This window comes from Corvus brachyrhynchos, unplaced genomic scaffold (genome assembly GCF_000691975.1).
Source record: "Corvus brachyrhynchos isolate BGI_N302 unplaced genomic scaffold, ASM69197v1 scaffold17, whole genome shotgun sequence".
NCBI lineage: Eukaryota > Metazoa > Chordata > Aves > Passeriformes > Corvidae > Corvus > Corvus brachyrhynchos.
In genome coordinates, this window is record NW_008240046.1 from 10166686 (window position 1) to 10183598 (window position 16913).

Genomic DNA, 16913 nt, shown 5'->3' on the forward strand with positions numbered 1-16913 from the left:
AGGTGAGAGAGAGGGGTCTGGTATTTGGCTGCCTGTCCAGGGTACGCACAGGCCTCTCCAGGCCACCGAGAAAGGCTCTCGAATGGCCATGTTCAAAGGGCAAGGCGGGCGTAGGCTGAGTCAGCTCTGCACCTGCTGTTTCGTAGCAGAACTGAGCTGGATCACATCCAGCCTGGTTGCGAGGAGGCTCTGAAACAATTTGGAGTGCAATTAATTTAGAGGAATAGTTTCATACCTCTCAAGAAATATGCAGCTCTTGCAATTTCTACTTACATAATTAAACAAGTAACTAGAAGTTTACGCACTAGCTTGCATCTTAAGAAGAGAAACAGCTGACAAGCAGGATATCCCTACCTGCTCCAGGCTCCCAGAACTAAGGTGTTTACATTCAAACCACAAAGTTTAGTCTTTGTAGCTGGAGATTTTAAGGAAGCCCAAGTCCAGAACCCAACTGTTACTGAATTTGAACTCCCTTTGGAAAAGCCCATCCCCAAACACCTGTCACTGCTAATCCTCGAACATGGTTCCAGCTACTGAGAGCAGAAAGCATTGTCTGGTAGCCATCAGCCCCATGACTAGCACAGTCACATGGTGGCTGCCAAAGACACATTCTGGGACCAGAATGCATACTCGAGCCATTAAACAAAAAGGTATCTTAGTGGAAAGTGTCTTATGTAATAATCCAGCAAAACAGACCATCTGACAGCAAGTCAATTTGGTCTTGCAAGGTAAATCAAGGAGCTTGGGAATGTGCACAATTGAACTTCAAAGCAAGAAACTGAGGAGTCTAAACTGTGCAGGGTACAAGCTGCAGGAGACTTCATGTTCCTCTCAAACTCAGAAGCATGCAGGGAACAGGCTACACTGGGCTGGGCACACCTGGTTCCTCTTCTGAGACTGCCTGTCCCCAAGATGCAAACCAAGTCATTAAAAACATGGCAGTTGGGACCCCACAAAACATGCCTACATGGCCAAAATAAGATTCAAACTGCATTTAACTTTCCCAGCAAACCTATGCTTAGATCATACTGTGAATGAAAATTCACAGTACTTATGTCAAAACAGTCTATGGAAATCTTAAGTTCATCTGTAACCGTTTAACAGTGTCAATAGGAAGCTGATTAGAAGGTATGTATTCCAGCAGATTATTTTCAGCTAAAGCTACTGTTACAAGAATGACTTTCTCATACCTTGTCAACAAATTATTAATTTAACTTTAAAAAAAACCCCAAAACAAAACAGTTCTTTTTAGAGCTAGATAGAATTGAAAACCTGGATAGTTCTTCATTTCTGTAATTAAATCCACTCCCTTTACATGCTGAGGAGAGCAGTACAGACAGGCTAGACGTGTGACGTGGTTAAGACAAAGGAGCTGCATGAAGACAAATGCTTCACTGAAACCATGGTCTGGAAACCTTACAAAGGGAAGTGAGCCCCAGGCTGCCATTCAGATACTCCTGCAGAACTGACCCAGTAAGATCAGCTCTGTGAGGGGAACAGCTGACGATGTCATCCAGCAGCACATGAGCCAGCATCCCTGTCTGAGAGCTCTGTACATTCGGGTGTCAGAGACCCATCGGGCACAGTTGCATTTAAAGTTTTCTCTAGTTATCAACCTACTGAATGGCATATACTTGCATTGGGAGTCTCATTTATGAGCTCAGCAGGCTGTTAATCAAAGCAGGAAGGTAACAAGTTTATGGAAAGCTCATTTAATCATGAGGCATCCTTACAAAGAACTAAGCTTTAAAAAAAAAAAAAAAAAAAAAAAAAAAAAAGAACCAAAAACAACCTCCACCAAAACCCTCAGAAGTGGTAAGGGGCAAAAAGTGTTGGCCAGATTATGGTCTACCCATCTAAGAAGAATTTTCCCTCTCTAGATAAGTGATAAACATAGTACCTACGCTGATAAAGGAAAAATAATATTGAAGATGCAAACCTAGGGAAGAAAAGAGACTTTCTTGCTCTGATAGCAATCCTTGTGAAGTCATTTTCTTGATGAGGCAAACAAATGGGGTTGTTCAGAGAGTCACATTAAGTACACAAAGAAAAATAAATCTGGTTTATAAAGTTTATAACACAATGTTTTAGTGATGCAAGAAGGTCATTTCCACATTAAAATTCTAGTTCTGTTGTCACTTTAGGGTAATATAAGCATCAGCTGCAGCTGATGGGGAACATGACCCTTCACCCTGCTACTCCTTCCCCTTTCTCTGCTCCGGTCCCAGTGCTCCTTCAGTCACATACTGAGCCAGGCCAGACAGCTTTGGCAAAAGAGCACTTCAAGCCACTGTTTTCAGCTGGCTTAGGTCCCCAGGCAGCTCACTGCATTGCTGGGGGCATGGCTGTTCCAGCAACAATGCTAGCACAAGGAGGACAGAGGGATGCAAAGGCAGAGGAAGGCCAGGCTCTTTCAAAGCCAGCCCCTACTGACTGAGACCTGCCTGGAACAACTGCTAAGTTCAAATACATGGGGTTACCACTAATGCAGTTAAATCAAGCTTCAAAGTTGGCAAAACCAGTCCCTGCACATTACAGCTCAATTTCACGTTATAGCTGTCCACTAGAATGAGTTTAAAAATTTAATCTCATCAGCCTGAAATTTCCTTCTGTTAATTTTAGACTCATTCACCTACAAGTCACTAAGGCAAAACACAGATTTTGCACAGTATGTTTTACAGATTTATGAATTTTTTGCCAGCAAAGCTCTAGAACACAGTGCACAAATAAGTTAGGGATCAAAAACCAGTATATATACTGTCAGCCACCCTCCCATTTTTCAGAAGTGAGTGCTCTGGCCATCAGATGCATGTTTTGCAAGGAGGCCCCGCAAGGTGCAGTCAGATCAGTGCCAGGAATTCAGTGAACCTGGGGTCACGCTGTCAGGGCTCCGCAGCGCTAAAGCATCGGAGCGAAATTCAGTCAGGGAATTAAATGACTGCCATTACAGTACCAAGGCATCTGTCTTCTGCAGATCTGTTTTGCTGCATTTCTGTTCTCATGAAGAATACAAAAATAAATTCTTACCCAGTTCTCCTCGAAGGTTAACTAGTTCTTGAGATAACTCTTTCCGCTGCTTCAGCGCTTCCTCCCTCTGCAGAGAAAAGAACAAAAAACCCCAAACATTTGGTTACTAGTGATCTGAGCAGGGCACCTTCCAATAATTAACTTACATGTGTTCTGTAGGAAAAACTAGCAGCAGGAGCAAGAAGCCAAGATATGACTCATTTAGGATAACAGTTCAGCTGTTACAATATACACAGATGTTCTTCTGTTGTTAAGGAAGTTACACTTTAGAACAAAGAACAGCTTTTTCCAGGTTAACTCTGCAATTAAAATCCTACTTTGCAGCAATTAATTATATATTTTATGGTGGGTGTAGCAACATAAGCCTCCAGAACAAATCAAGTGATAGCTGTCAAGGGCACAGAAGTATAGTGTGTATGTGAAAGAGGCATGCATTAAATATTTATCTTAAGCTTACTCAAACACAAAACCAAGAACTTTGCTAAATGCTCAGCCTTCCATGAAGAAAAGGCACAGCCCTGTTGAAAGTTGAATACAACCCACCCTGCTGCTCGCAGTTCTTAATGTTAAGATAGATGGTGTTTCTTATACCGAGAGAATCATAAGGAATGTGTGAAGAGATCACAACAAAGCAGAAGCACCCATCTCCCTGCTTTTCCCAGGAGCTGTGCCCTGGCCAGGAGGAGGCGGCTGGCCAGGCCGCTGTGCCCCAGACCCGCACCCCGGGGAGCAGCGCGGGCACAGCCCCGGCACAGCCGCTCCGTGGCCCGGCGGCCGCCAGCTCACACCACGCGAGGAGGCGACAGTGTCCACGCGCCCTGCTGGCAGGGTGCTTCACCGTGCTCCCGGCCGGCTCCCTGCGAAACAAACACTCATTACCCTTGCTGCAGCACACTGAGAATAGAGGCACAGCTTGCTGCTAGAGCAGCCCATCTTCCAGCGCCGGCAGCCCCCCGCTCGGCCCCCCGGCCCTCATCGGCGACGCGCGGGTGGCGGCGGCACCACCGAGCGGGGCAGGTCTGGCCAGGGCCGAGCGTCAAGGCTGGACCTTGCCTCCGCAGGTTATCCTGCTTCCGCGCCCAGCGCTCCCGACAGCGGCAGATACTGCAGCTTCTGCAATTGGCACAAGCAGCCAGCGATTACTTAAAGCCACAGCCCTTCTTTTATGAAAGGCGAGCCCAGACATTAGATCGATCGATCTCCACTTGCTCCGACGGCAGCCGGGATCACTGAGGAAACACTGCCCTTCTCTGCAGATAACCGAGCTTATTTTTAGCTGTTTCGAGCTTGCTGTACGCTGCTTTCACACTAAATTTGTTGATGCAAAAATAAGCCACAGGAGGCCTGAGCTGAATGGGAGAACCACAGATACAGCAGCTTTGCTGCTGTCAATGCCCAGGCTTATGTTCATAGCCCCGGTGCAAGCGAAGAGCTTGAAACTCAGTTTGCATGCTTTTCTTTTAGCTAGGATACATGGGGGGGGGGAAGAAATAAAGAAAAGAAAAAATAAAAGCACTGGCCCAAAAATCACAGTCTTGTCCACAACTGAGCACAGCAGATGAATTTGCAGACTGGTTGAGCCACACCTACAACTGGTTCTTCCCAGGGAAAACCTCACCTTTACTGCAAATTCCCCCTTTGCCCTTGGTCACTCTCACTGCAGCCTGACCACAGGCTTACACCTTAAGAGCACCCTGTCCTGGAGGCAGGGAATACTTCACTGCATGCCTGCAGAACAAATAAAGCAGTAAAATACACCATTCTTAAGAAAAACTAGAGAATGCGCACCAAAACCCCATCAAGATCTGACACAAGACTAATGAAAATGAGTAATTTTTATGTTACACACTCAGTTGCAAGTTTTAGGAAATTATTATGCAGCTGTAAAGGCTGGTTAGAAGAAACTGACAGCCCTTTACTAGAAATATTTATATTTTTGATCTTGTATGAGAAAAATTCCCTTTTAATCACTCAATTTAAGCAGTCTTAACAGTTATTAACTTTACACTTTGGTAGGGCTATTAAGTAGCTGTGTTGCAGTTTTATATTAAGCACTTAGAGGCTTTTTACAGTGTCAGTGGGCTAAGATTGAAAATCACGCCTCCCCCTCCACAGTAAATTCTCAGGAGAGCAGAGAGCTCAGTTATTGAAAGGACTTGCCCTGCTCTTCCCTGCTTCTCTGCTCAGAAAGGAGAGATGAGTCATCTCACCCCGGTTCAACACCAGTGTTCCCACTATGGACACAGCATCTGATGATGAAAATGGGAATGCTGCAGTGAGTTATCTGAGCTGCATCCTTGGACACAACCTGCTTTCTTCCAGCCTGCTATGTCAGTAAAACATCTCAAATTCTCCCTAGTGGCTGGACCATGCTGCAGACCCTTTGCTAACATTTTTGTTTAGTGTTCCCAAAAGGGCTTCTTCATGGTCAACACATTTTGTATTTGCTTTCAGTTAAAGAAATTTGATGAGAAAAGGGCATGTGTGATTAGCATACTAAGGATTAACAAGAGGCTGAGACTAAAAATCCAAAACAAAATTGAGTAACACTGCCTTAGTAATCTTTTTCATGTTTCTTGCTGCTCCTAAGCCCTCTTGCTTTTTACTGGTGTTTAACCTGTTGCCTCGGTTCAGCTTACCCATTCATAGTTTCACAAATCCAAGAAATCCAGACAGATTTGTATCACCACCTCCTGCTAATGAATACACTCAGAAAAAAACTGCCAGCTGAAAATAAGAAGACTAAGTTGCTCATAGGGAGAAGCCCCATGAAGTAGTCAGACTATCTAGCAGTTAACTTAGTACACTTTTATCTAAGTTCTGAGAGAACTGAAGCTCCAGGTATGTGGGTTTCCCCAATGAAACATGAAAGTTTCCCAAATCTGAAATCTGAATGCAGTAAAATACCAAAAGCACTTGAATAATCCAGTAAGGGCCTATCTTCAGTATTTAATTTAAAGACAGGTAAGGATATGCTTTGGGCTGAAATATCCTGCAACATAAACGTAAGTTTATGCTTAACAAGATTCTAGTTGAAAAATTAATACCAGAAATTGGAAGAGCAGAACTAAGTTGAAGCATACAGGATCAAGTAATTTTGGCATTGTTACCCAGATAAATTCGGCAATAAGGATCATCCTTGGTTAGTTGTCAGAGACTTGTGAAGGATCTTCAAACCCCTTTACAATTTCTTCTGGTACAATTTATGAATTTATGTGATTACCTGGTACCTATTTTTTTCTTATTTATGAAGAATCTATTGTAGGTTGAGCTTTAACCAAAACATTCCCCCTGCCATAAACATGGAAGCTATAGGTAGGAACAAGAACAGAGTTTAGGGACAATAGGTTTGCACAGGCAGTATTAGAGTGGTGCACCTCTGCCATTGAATGCTACAAAAAAGTTCCCAGCATAATGAAGGAGACCTGGACATTTCTCGTTCTGAGAAAGATTAGCCAGTTTAAAAATCCTTCATGTTTTGAAAATTTCACAAGTTCAGGTAGACATATGCCCCACAGCAAGGACACCTGGGAAGGTGAGATCCAAGGTAGAAGGTTAAAGAACACAACAGCTTCAAGATGACAAAAACTACCAAGTCAGGAACGGAATAAATTACAAAGTTTGTCATTCATGTTTGTTTTGTTGGCAGTTATGCAGCCCAATTACAGGCCTAAGAGTATTTTTCCTGGCAATTAGCTGTTTTTGCTACAGCTTGAGATTCAAGCAGACCAGCCTAGGGTCATTTTAGATACAAACAAGGGCGAGGACGTATCACTGTCTGAACAGTTTCCATTGCTCTGCTTTAAAAGCAGGAAGCTCTACAAAAGTCCACACTCCAGAATGAGCAAGAGGGTTATTTGTACCAGGCACACAAACAAACAACCTTCCTGGCTATGTACCTATACCAAATCTTCATGTAAGACAGACCCAAGTTATCTCCAAGATGTCAGGTTCTGAGTAGTTCTCAAGCTGGAACGGGTGGGCATTCCTCAAGCATCCCACAGCAACTTTGCAGACCACAAATACAAGACCATGAAGTTTTACAGCAAAGTGGCAACTTTGTATTTCCTTGAGAGGATGTGCAACTAGCCAGACTAACCATTCCAGGTTTCCCAGCACACTCCTGCTCCTGGCCAGGTGGGGTGATGCTGGTGTGGGAGTCCCATGCTCTGCCTGCAAATCAAAGCTTTGAGAGCCACGGATAGGCTGTGCCTGGTCAAAAAGGCCTAATCACCTTTTGCAAGTTTTCCCTCCATGTTAAGAGCTGCAAGTTCTTCAACAGTTACTGAATATAAAAAAAGCAAATCACGGCAGAAAACGGGTTTCAAGTATGTGTATCCAAACACGCTAACACTGCCCAATCTGGTAGTAATTATCTGTTGCAGGATCCCCACGATACTTCTGTTTATGCACAGAAACAGGAATTATCCACACATCACAGCCCACCTTTTAAACAAGCACACTCCTTTGGGAAACAAAATATGTTCTCTTTTGGAGCTGTATTAAAGAAAGAAAAATTCACAAGAACCAATAATGAAAAGTTCACATTTGCATACCAAAATACAGTAATTGTTTGCTTTTTTAATTTCAAGCAGCTATATAACACTGATATCTATGTGATAAGCCACCTGCCACAGTTGCCTAGTCTACCCCAGTAACAGATTCATCAGAAGCATTATAGATTGCTGCAACCAAAATCTGGAAAGCACTGGTATGTTGCACAGGAAGAGACACAACTCACTTCTAGGCCATGAAATACCCTAGGGAATCAGGCCGTGTTGTGGGAATTTTCCCACGACACAAATGGAGTAGCTGTACTGGAGTGTTCATCTCAGTGCTGGGATACAACATGGGATGCAACCCTGCCCAGGGAAGGTGGAGAAGGGCTCTGACAATGCCAGTACCAAGCCCTCCACAGTGTGCAGCCTGTAATCAGCCTTCTCGTTTTCATCAGCAATACACTTTGCAAGCAAGTCATTTCAAGACTTAAAGGAGTAGAAAATTAAGTGTTAAATATAAAAGCATGGTGATGCTTTTTTCAAAAAGCATTTTATTGTAACAGACTAAATAAAATTTGTTTGGAGTGCATAAAACAAATTAATCAATGCAAAGAACGGAAGCACTTAAATGTGTTTTACTATCATATACAGGGCCAAATTAATTTTATTCTTGGAAAGAAGAGTCTGGTTTTTGTAAGCCATTTACTGTCAAACCAAATCACAAGCACTTACTCCTAAAATTAAACTTAGAGAGAAATGCTGACCATTTAAAAAACATTGTAGTTTAAATAAATTAATACATTTGTAAGCACTTCTGTAACATGTATGTTTAGACCCTACTGGAGATGTGCTTAGGTTGTATGGAAAAAAGATCATAATTTAAATATTTTTTAATACTGGTACAGTCTCAGTTGTCAACTGAGTGTCTTTCTCATCCAAGGAGATATTCCTCTTGGGTACAAAGCATTACAAATTTATGTCTACTCCATCCTTGTGCTGCTCCACTCATAAAAAGATCATCATCATCATCATTGGCTGTAATGTAGAAATTGAGTCACATCTTTGCATAAATGCCAGTCACTCGTGTGTCATCAGCTACAGCCTGGAGGGCTGTATGAAGGGGCAACAAAAGGGCCATTCATATCTGCTTTGCAGTATGACATTTGACTTGATGATTTTGGTCCTTATACCACAGTATTTCTACCTGTCCCTGTTCCTTCTTTCCTAGCAAAATCCAATCCTCTAAGTAAATCTTCTCTTTAGATATTAGCAATTTTAGAAATCAATTTCTTTTAAACTCACCTACTCCATACCTCACTTAAAACCCCCTTGCAATGTCATTTCCTCTGCATCCTCAATGCAAAAGCATGCCAAAGAAATGAGCCAAGGAAGCAGTACAACAAACAGGATCTACACTCTCTGCTCCATGCATATTTTTGAAAGGAGCAGCAGATTATTACTGTGATAAAATGAAAATGTAATTAACCATCTCCAATCAAGAAATATACAGTGAAATGAATACTTCTAATTTATTCTTGGCCTCATTTGTATTATGCATTGCATTCTTACCAAGTGAAATATGCCATCAGTTTTCACCTTGACATTACTTCAAGCAGAATTAAGACTCAGAATACAACACTTACACAATTAGCTGATAGAGATTCACCGTGATTTCTAATATTTTACTTCTTTTATATACTAGATATCTATGGAGAATCAGATGTTTTTGCCCCGATGTTTAGTGTATGAAGCACTAAAGCAGAGAACCAGCCAAACAGGATTCCTGTGAGTCACTATGTATTTAACACATTTACTTGCAGGCTCTTCATGCTTTTGCAAGCTTTACATAGGATCTTAGGCTCTCAGGGATCTTTGTTTTCCCATTTAAAAGTCATGTCTACCTTCATGCAATAGCCCTGCAAAGATAGGTCCAGATGTAATAATATGGGCTATTTTACTTCTCTATAACAGCCTGTTTGCTACTTTACTGGGTTTCTGAATGCTAATATGAGTTCTTACTTCTCACACAGAATGACTCCTTCCTTCCCTGAAGAAACTCCAATCTCATAAAAACTAAGTCTACCTCATCTAAGCAATTACTTATTTCTCAGTATTTTCTACAGCTTTCTATCTCAGTCCAACTCATCTGAATATGACACAGTCCCCACCAGATACTATGCAACTTTGACAAGTTACACCATCACAACTTAAGTTCTCACATCTATAAAACTGTTATTACCATTATAAAGTTATTCAAAATGCTGTAATAAGAGCCTGTGTTTGAGCATAATATTACACTATTTTCTTAATTTCATTTTTAAGACTATTTAGAATTTCACATGAAAAGGTAGTACAAATCAAGAGGGAAACAAGATTGAAACACGTTGCTTTCTTTCTTCCACTAACTGCTCCCTTAAATTCTGCAATAGATACCCCTGTTTTGCTACTGTCATGAATTCTGCAGCTTCTTGAAAAAACAGTAATTACAAGAAATGAGGTAGTCACGAAAATCAGATTCTTTGTGGAAAGCAACACTGGTTGTCTGAAACACCAAGTTTGTTTCAGTCAAAGGTATCTTTTTCCAAGACACCTTTTGCTAGGAGTAGCTATAGGACAGGACTCCCAACTCTCTTCAGCTGTAACCCATTCTGAATATCCAGGTGTACCAAATAAATTGCTTAACGGACACATCTTATAAAAAATTATTTCCATCAGAGCCTAGTTTCATAGTAATTAATGGATTAAAATGTTATTCTGGATGTTAGAGCTCACAAATCTTCAATCTGTTGCCAAAACCATTCTTGTTCATTCACACCATGTTTTATAGAGACATTGAGAATCCTATGAAAACTTCCTTGCTTTCCAAATGCTACCTGTAAGACACAAGCTGCCAGAGCCTAGGTTTGCTCTACAGGGGGAAACTACTGTGTTATTACTCAAATACACTCTGTTACAAAACAGAAAATATTTGCATTCCTCAAATTCAGAATATTACATTCTGACTTCTAAGTGATTTTTCCTTTTTCTTTTTTTTTTCAAAGTAAAGAAGCACTAAAATTAATCTCAATTACATGTCCTTATACTCTCTTGTAAAAAGTTATGTCCGTATTTTGGGAAGCCAGATACACCTGGTATGAAAATTCTAATGAAAACCTGCCATGTTTGATGTTAGGTTCTAGAAAATCAAAACTAAGAATTTTACTCAGACAGCTGCTCTAAACAACAGGACTTATAGGTCAAAAGATATGACTGTTCCAAAACTCTTGGGGTTTAGTGATGCAATGTGTACTTCTGCTCCTTAACCCAGATATGCGTTTCTCATTTGATAAATATAAACATTTTCTGCTGAACTTCCACAAAGGCCAGGACAAACATTTCTGATGCGTGTGTTCATGTATTCCAAAACAGAAAAAACCCCCGTTTTAAACTGCTAAGTTCCCAAGGAAGCTAGTATCTCAACTCTTACAGTCCTGCACACGTCAGGAAATGCCAGTTACAACAGGTCATACACTAATGGTTAATTTCTATTTCCACCTAGAAATACTGAAGCCTGTTCAGCCACACAATTTCTAGCACATTCCTCATGTTGTTTCCTGTGTCACATCCACAATTAGTGTTATTCACATATTACTGTCAGGGCTCTATAGCCTCTCAAATGGCCTTTTCCTCTACTAAGGAGACTTCTTAAAAATGGCACCACAACATGCCCAAGTAAAGTCTGAACTGTAAATAGCAGTCTTCCCATAACCATACCAAGAAAAGCACAACAGTGAAACTGAGTTTCTTTTCATCTCTATAGTACCCTGTTTCACAGATACAAATTTGAAGCCCATTTCTAGAGCAGAATCTGTAGAGAATTACTGAGATGCTTAATTAGATTCATTTATTAAACTAGAAGAATAAAAACGGGTATTCATAAAAATTAAACATTTTACCATCCAAAAATTTTTTAAACAGCTTGGGTAGTAGTTCTGAATGTGGCAGTTTATGCACTAAAATGAGAAAATGAAATACCTGTCAATTCACACTTTGAACAGTTACAAAGCCATTCTAACTACACATTACCCTTTCCTTTGGCAGCTACATCTGCCTTAGACAGACAAATTTAAAACTAGATTTAAAACCAAGCTAGTACCATGCTGCTAAAATAATCACCCTCCACTCCCAAAGATGTAAGAAAGAGTTTATACATAGCAGTGAGTTGGAGGGTTGACCAGCCCAACTGCAGCGCTCACACAGCCTTGGGGGCAGCCCAAGGCAGGGGAAGCGGCTGAACACCTCTCAGAAGGCAAGAAGTAGAGGCTCAGGAAGAAGCTGCCAGAGCCTCAGCCTCATCAGCTGGTGATGTACTGGGGTTTTTTTTGCGTCCCAAGGGAGCATCTGGCTCCTAGCCGCAGCTGCAGACCTCTCAGGCACACATTCCCACCCCATCCCAGCACTGGCAGTTCTTCACTTCCACTCCTTCCCACAGTGAACCACTGTAGGGGGACATACCCAAAACTCTTTTGACATGGACAGACCTGTAACATAATAACAATTTTTTTTCCCCTGTCCTAACTAGATGTCTGAACTGGCTTCCCAAAGAAGCCCAAGCATACACAAGGGCTAGGGAACAGAGGGGAGGGCTGCAAGAGTGGCATCCCCCGCCTGACTTATCACAGACATGCCAGCCACATATTTAAAGCCTCTGTGAACATATCTCTTACTGAAGGGACAAGAAATAAATTCAAAATGAGTACTAGTGGAAGTTAAAAGACCAACTCAAATGCAGTAGTGCAAATTTCAGAGCTCAATGCAGTTGAAGGTTAATGGCAAACGGCTTTCCTTGGCACGCACTTCATGTTCTTATTTGTAAATGGCCAAATTCACCATTTCCTCTGTACTGCCACTTTTCGTTTCTTGTTTGAACTTAAAAAACAGGAAAGTAGTCATGAAGTAACAGGAATTACCAGGGGATCAGGGGAAGCACAGTACTCTAGAAAGACTCAACTTGCTTTTGTGATCAGTGTGCAGTTTAACGCGTGTTCCTATCACTGCCAGCACACACACAGCTGTGCAACAATGGAAAAACTCAGTGTTCTCATCAGCCACGCTGTTCATTGCCATCGAATACTCTGGATGCCAAGAGGCTTTCCATCTAGCATTAACCCAGTGCAACAATAGCTCCTGTGAGGCAGAAAACACGTTTTTAGCATTTTTAAACTCTGAAGAGTCTTGGTAAAGGTAGCTATGCATAGACGCTCTCCCCACACCCCCTAAGGAAACACTGACAGATCAAGTGGGAAGGTTTTATCAGAGGCAGCTGTTACTATTGACAGCTCCAAGGTAACTCTTGCAACAAACAGGTTTGAGCTCAGGGTTTTTTGGAGAGATTCCTGCTCAGCTAGAAACAGCAGTGCAGCATTGCTCAATCCCATTTAACCCTTTGACAGCAGCATCTCAACCTCACTCCAGATGGGCTAGCTGCATTTTTGACAGAAGTCATTGCCAGCAGGTCGTGATTTCTTTTGCAGCTATATTCCACTTCAAATGAGCTCGTAAGAAACAACTTTTGTGCAGAAATACATTGGGAACTCTTGGGGAAAAAAAAGAAAAAAACAACACGACAGTAAAACCAAACAAATCTAACAGCCAAATCATATCCCAGTAACTTCAGCTTTGGACGGAAAGCAGGAGAGGCCACAGCAGATTTTGCCAAGAGGCTTAGTCTGGGCTGCCCAGCCTTGAAGTGACCCAAGTGCTCACTCCAGTACTTTACTCCATTTGGCCAGGCAGGCTGTCCTCGACCCCATCTCACCCTCGCACTGGCTCTGACCACACGTTAGGACAGTGCACGTCACCACCTGGCAAAGAAATGCTCTTTCGCTGGTTTAGCTGTCTGGTAGTGGCAGGCTGAATTGGCCTTCTTTAGGGACAGAGCAGCACCAGAGGAGTCCAGAGCAGGCCTTCCCTCTGGTTCCAGCAAGGTATTTCTAAGGCTGCATCATGTCACTTCACACTTGCTCTAGTGGGAAGAATGGAAGCACAACTTTGTTCCTCATGTAATCAGCTAAGCATGATTTTTTCAATGTTTTTTTAAAACCAGAGAAGCTGAAGCTACTTTCAGTTGGCTCTGCAGTAGTTAACCTATGAGACCCCACCTCATGAGTTAAAGCCTAACCTGAAGTTTCTCCCTGAGTTTCTCCAGAGTTTGAAAACTACATCAAAGGGGTCCTCAAAGGATACTTCAGACAAATAATCCAGTGGCCAGCTACAACTGTTAGCTATACCAGACTCCACTCCTTACCCTAAAGGAAAAAATCCCAAACAAACTAACAAAACTGAAACTACTCTTCACAGTGTTCCCTAAAACAGGGAAATCCTTCAGGATGTTTTCCCCCACCTAACTAACAGATTTTAAGTATTCCTTATAGCTCCACGACAGCAGAGTCCTTCTCATCCCTATGGTATTTCCACAACAGTAAGGCAGTGAGCCTTCAGCAAGTATTGTCTTATCCCAGGAAAGGAGAGAGCAACCTCAAAATCAATAACTGGTATGAAAATACATCTATTTGTCGTATCTAGCTCAATTTCATGTGCTCGAACTTAACTGTCCAAGACTACTAATTTTATATAATTTGACAGAGATTTTTTTTTTTTTCTTTCCATCTGCAAAAGACTAACAAAGAGGAATAAGGAGCGAAATCACTTGTTTCTTCCATGCAGTTTTCTCTTCCCTTCATCTTCAACATCACTTTTTCCTTAATTAAACCCCCTCCTTATTCTTAAACAAACCCCCACATTAAGGCTAAAGCAACCTGTAAAGTAGCCTGGAAGAAGCAAATTAGTATGATGGGCTTCTTCTCACTAACATGACATTTACAAAGTATTTGTGAATTTTAAAATGTTACAATACAAAATATTTGAGAGAAGAAACTAGGCCAAGACATTTAATTGTAAGAGTTATCAAAAAAATCACTGTGCTTATTCTACAGTAATGAGAAGATTGCACAGAAGTTTAGCAGTGAGAATTTCAGTTATAAATTTCACAATATCATGTTAGATGACAGGCATCCAAAAATCCTGTATCAAATTGCTTTGAAGATCTCAAACTAGTTCCTTAGGCAGGGAAAGGTGTTCCAACCAAGAGTTTAAGAAAACCCAATCAAACCAATCCCAGAAAACTGGCTAAGAGACACTGCTCTTAGAGTTGAACCAGACTAGGAGATAAATGCAGTATTTTTAGATTAAATGAAAGTAAGCAGATATTATGCCATGAGAATGTTACATTTCTGCCAGCATACTAAGACAATTTAGTGCTTTTCTGTATACCAGACTGTAAAATCACCATGTAGCAGAAGAGTTGAAATGAAATTGATACCAATCTTAAGACATTAGTTATAAATGCACGAGAAATGGCTATTAAAGCCTGCATCAACTGTGCAGTATAAATTCATAACTGTTATAATTTCCTTGACTTCAGATTTTTCTGTTCTCAGAAGTTTTTAAAGCAGATGAACAGTTTCTAGTGTAGAATCAAACTGATTAGGTCATTACATATTTCAAACAGACTAGAAAAATTAACATTAAACCACATCAAATTAATTCCACTCTATAATTCCAGATGCATTTCTATAATTTTATTAATAATTTTAAGACACCATCAACAATGCAGAATTCAATAAATAAAATTGTAACAACTCAGACTTCATTCTGAGTAGCTCAAAAACATATCCATCTCTTAAATACTCTTCCATCCAATGTCAGGTAACAAAGCAAGGCCATGTAGATTATCTGTTGAAACTAGTCTTTCCTACAAGGGCAGAACTTGAAGTACATATTTGGAAAGCTACTCAACCCTGAAGGACTCTCTAACTACAAACATTTAAAAACTCTTTTAAAGAGCATGTGAAGCTGCAGAGGCCCTAAAGCCCAGTGTCATGGGTTTGATTTTTTTTCTATCCAACTGATGCCAGAAGCATCACCTCCACAGGAAAACAGAAACCACTGGAATGGAAACACAAAATTTAGTATCAGTATATTAATATTTTCTGAAGCCCTTGCTGAGAAGAGTTCAAAAAATTAAAGCCAAAATTGATGAGCTGTGAGTTTTTACCTCAGACTGCAGGTGCTGGATGACAACTGTTAATGCTTCAAACTTCTGGTTACTGGACGTCAGGAATTTTTTCAGCTGCAGGATGATTCCACTTTGAGTCTCACATTTTGTTTTGTATTGTGTCAACTCAGCTGCTTTTGTGCCAGGTGAACGTGCATCTGTGGAGGCTTGAGTCCGTATGCATGAGCTCTTGGGACTCCGCTGCTTGCCCTTGTCAACTAAGACAACAACAACAACTAATTAATATGCATTTCATGCTGAAATCTCACCAAAATGTAAAGGACAGCTGCAAATGAAAGTAGTTATAAATTCCTACAAACACTTGCTGAAATACTAACTACAAGAAAGGGTTATTTCAGTAGCACTGCAGAGCAGCCACTATCAATCTGTTAATTCCTAACACCATAACCTTGGATACAGTGTTTTGCACTTCATCCTCACCTTCATGTATTCTGTGGCATACTTTCCAGCATACTCTTCACACTGTGCTTTGAACAAATACTTTTATAAAATGCAAGATCTGTTATCCTACCTATTCAGTAACTTATTTCTAACATAAGGGTTGTCCACTTTTGTATGCAACATGGATTTTGTATTTCCTTCACTCTAAAGTATGGCTGAATACAAAACCCTTTTCTCCACATTTCCTTCTTTATTTTTCTTCCTTTTAAAATTTTAATTGTAAAAAGTTGCTTCTCTGCAGCTCAGGCCTGAGCTTTATTAACCAGAAGTCTTGCAGCATTTCTTAGTTCTAGCAATTTTCAGTCACAAGGATAAGACCTTAAAAAAGGTCTAAAATGTAATCTATTTCAATATATACTCACAGTCCTGAAACTACATTGTGGATTTCATATTCTTACTTATGTGGCAACTTCAATGCTTTCACAGTACACAATTATCTCATGTCAGAGGAAACCATATTACATAAAATAGCAGTTGACTTGTAAACACTGTATAGTTACAGGTTTCTCTTCTGCCTTCAGACTGGAAAGGGAGTACAGTACTGCTGTGCAGATAGGGCCAGTCTTCCCCCCTTGATCACAAAGAGAATGAGCAAACACTTTTGCAATAAAAGGCTGATGCAACAGATAAACACCCCTTGGCAGTTTAATGAAGACATCTAAGGAGATTACTTTGTACAGTTTCAACTTAACAAGATTTCTTCATGATAGAGTGAAAAAACCTGAGAGGCGAGATCTGGAGAAAGAAAAATAGGAACATTAAGAAAAAACAGGCGACAAACTAACTAACAAGACTCAATCCTTTCTGAACCCCAAGCACCTGGTCTGATT

General features: G+C 40.9%; 1 protein-coding gene across 6 annotated transcripts in view; it reads right to left on the bottom strand.

Moving 5' to 3' along the window:
• Window positions 1-16913, bottom strand: part of MTUS1 (microtubule associated tumor suppressor 1) — an 85776-nt gene that overhangs the window by 13979 nt on the left and 54884 nt on the right. For all 6 annotated transcript variants that reach the window (XM_017744403.1, XM_017744402.1, XM_017744401.1 and 3 more), the window contains 2 exons: window positions 15622-15839; window positions 3028-3094 (listed from right to left, as the gene is read on the bottom strand). In XM_017744403.1, coding sequence (XP_017599892.1) covers window positions 3028-3094; window positions 15622-15839 — 285 coding nt within the window. The remainder of the gene's footprint in view (window positions 1-3027; window positions 3095-15621; window positions 15840-16913) is intronic.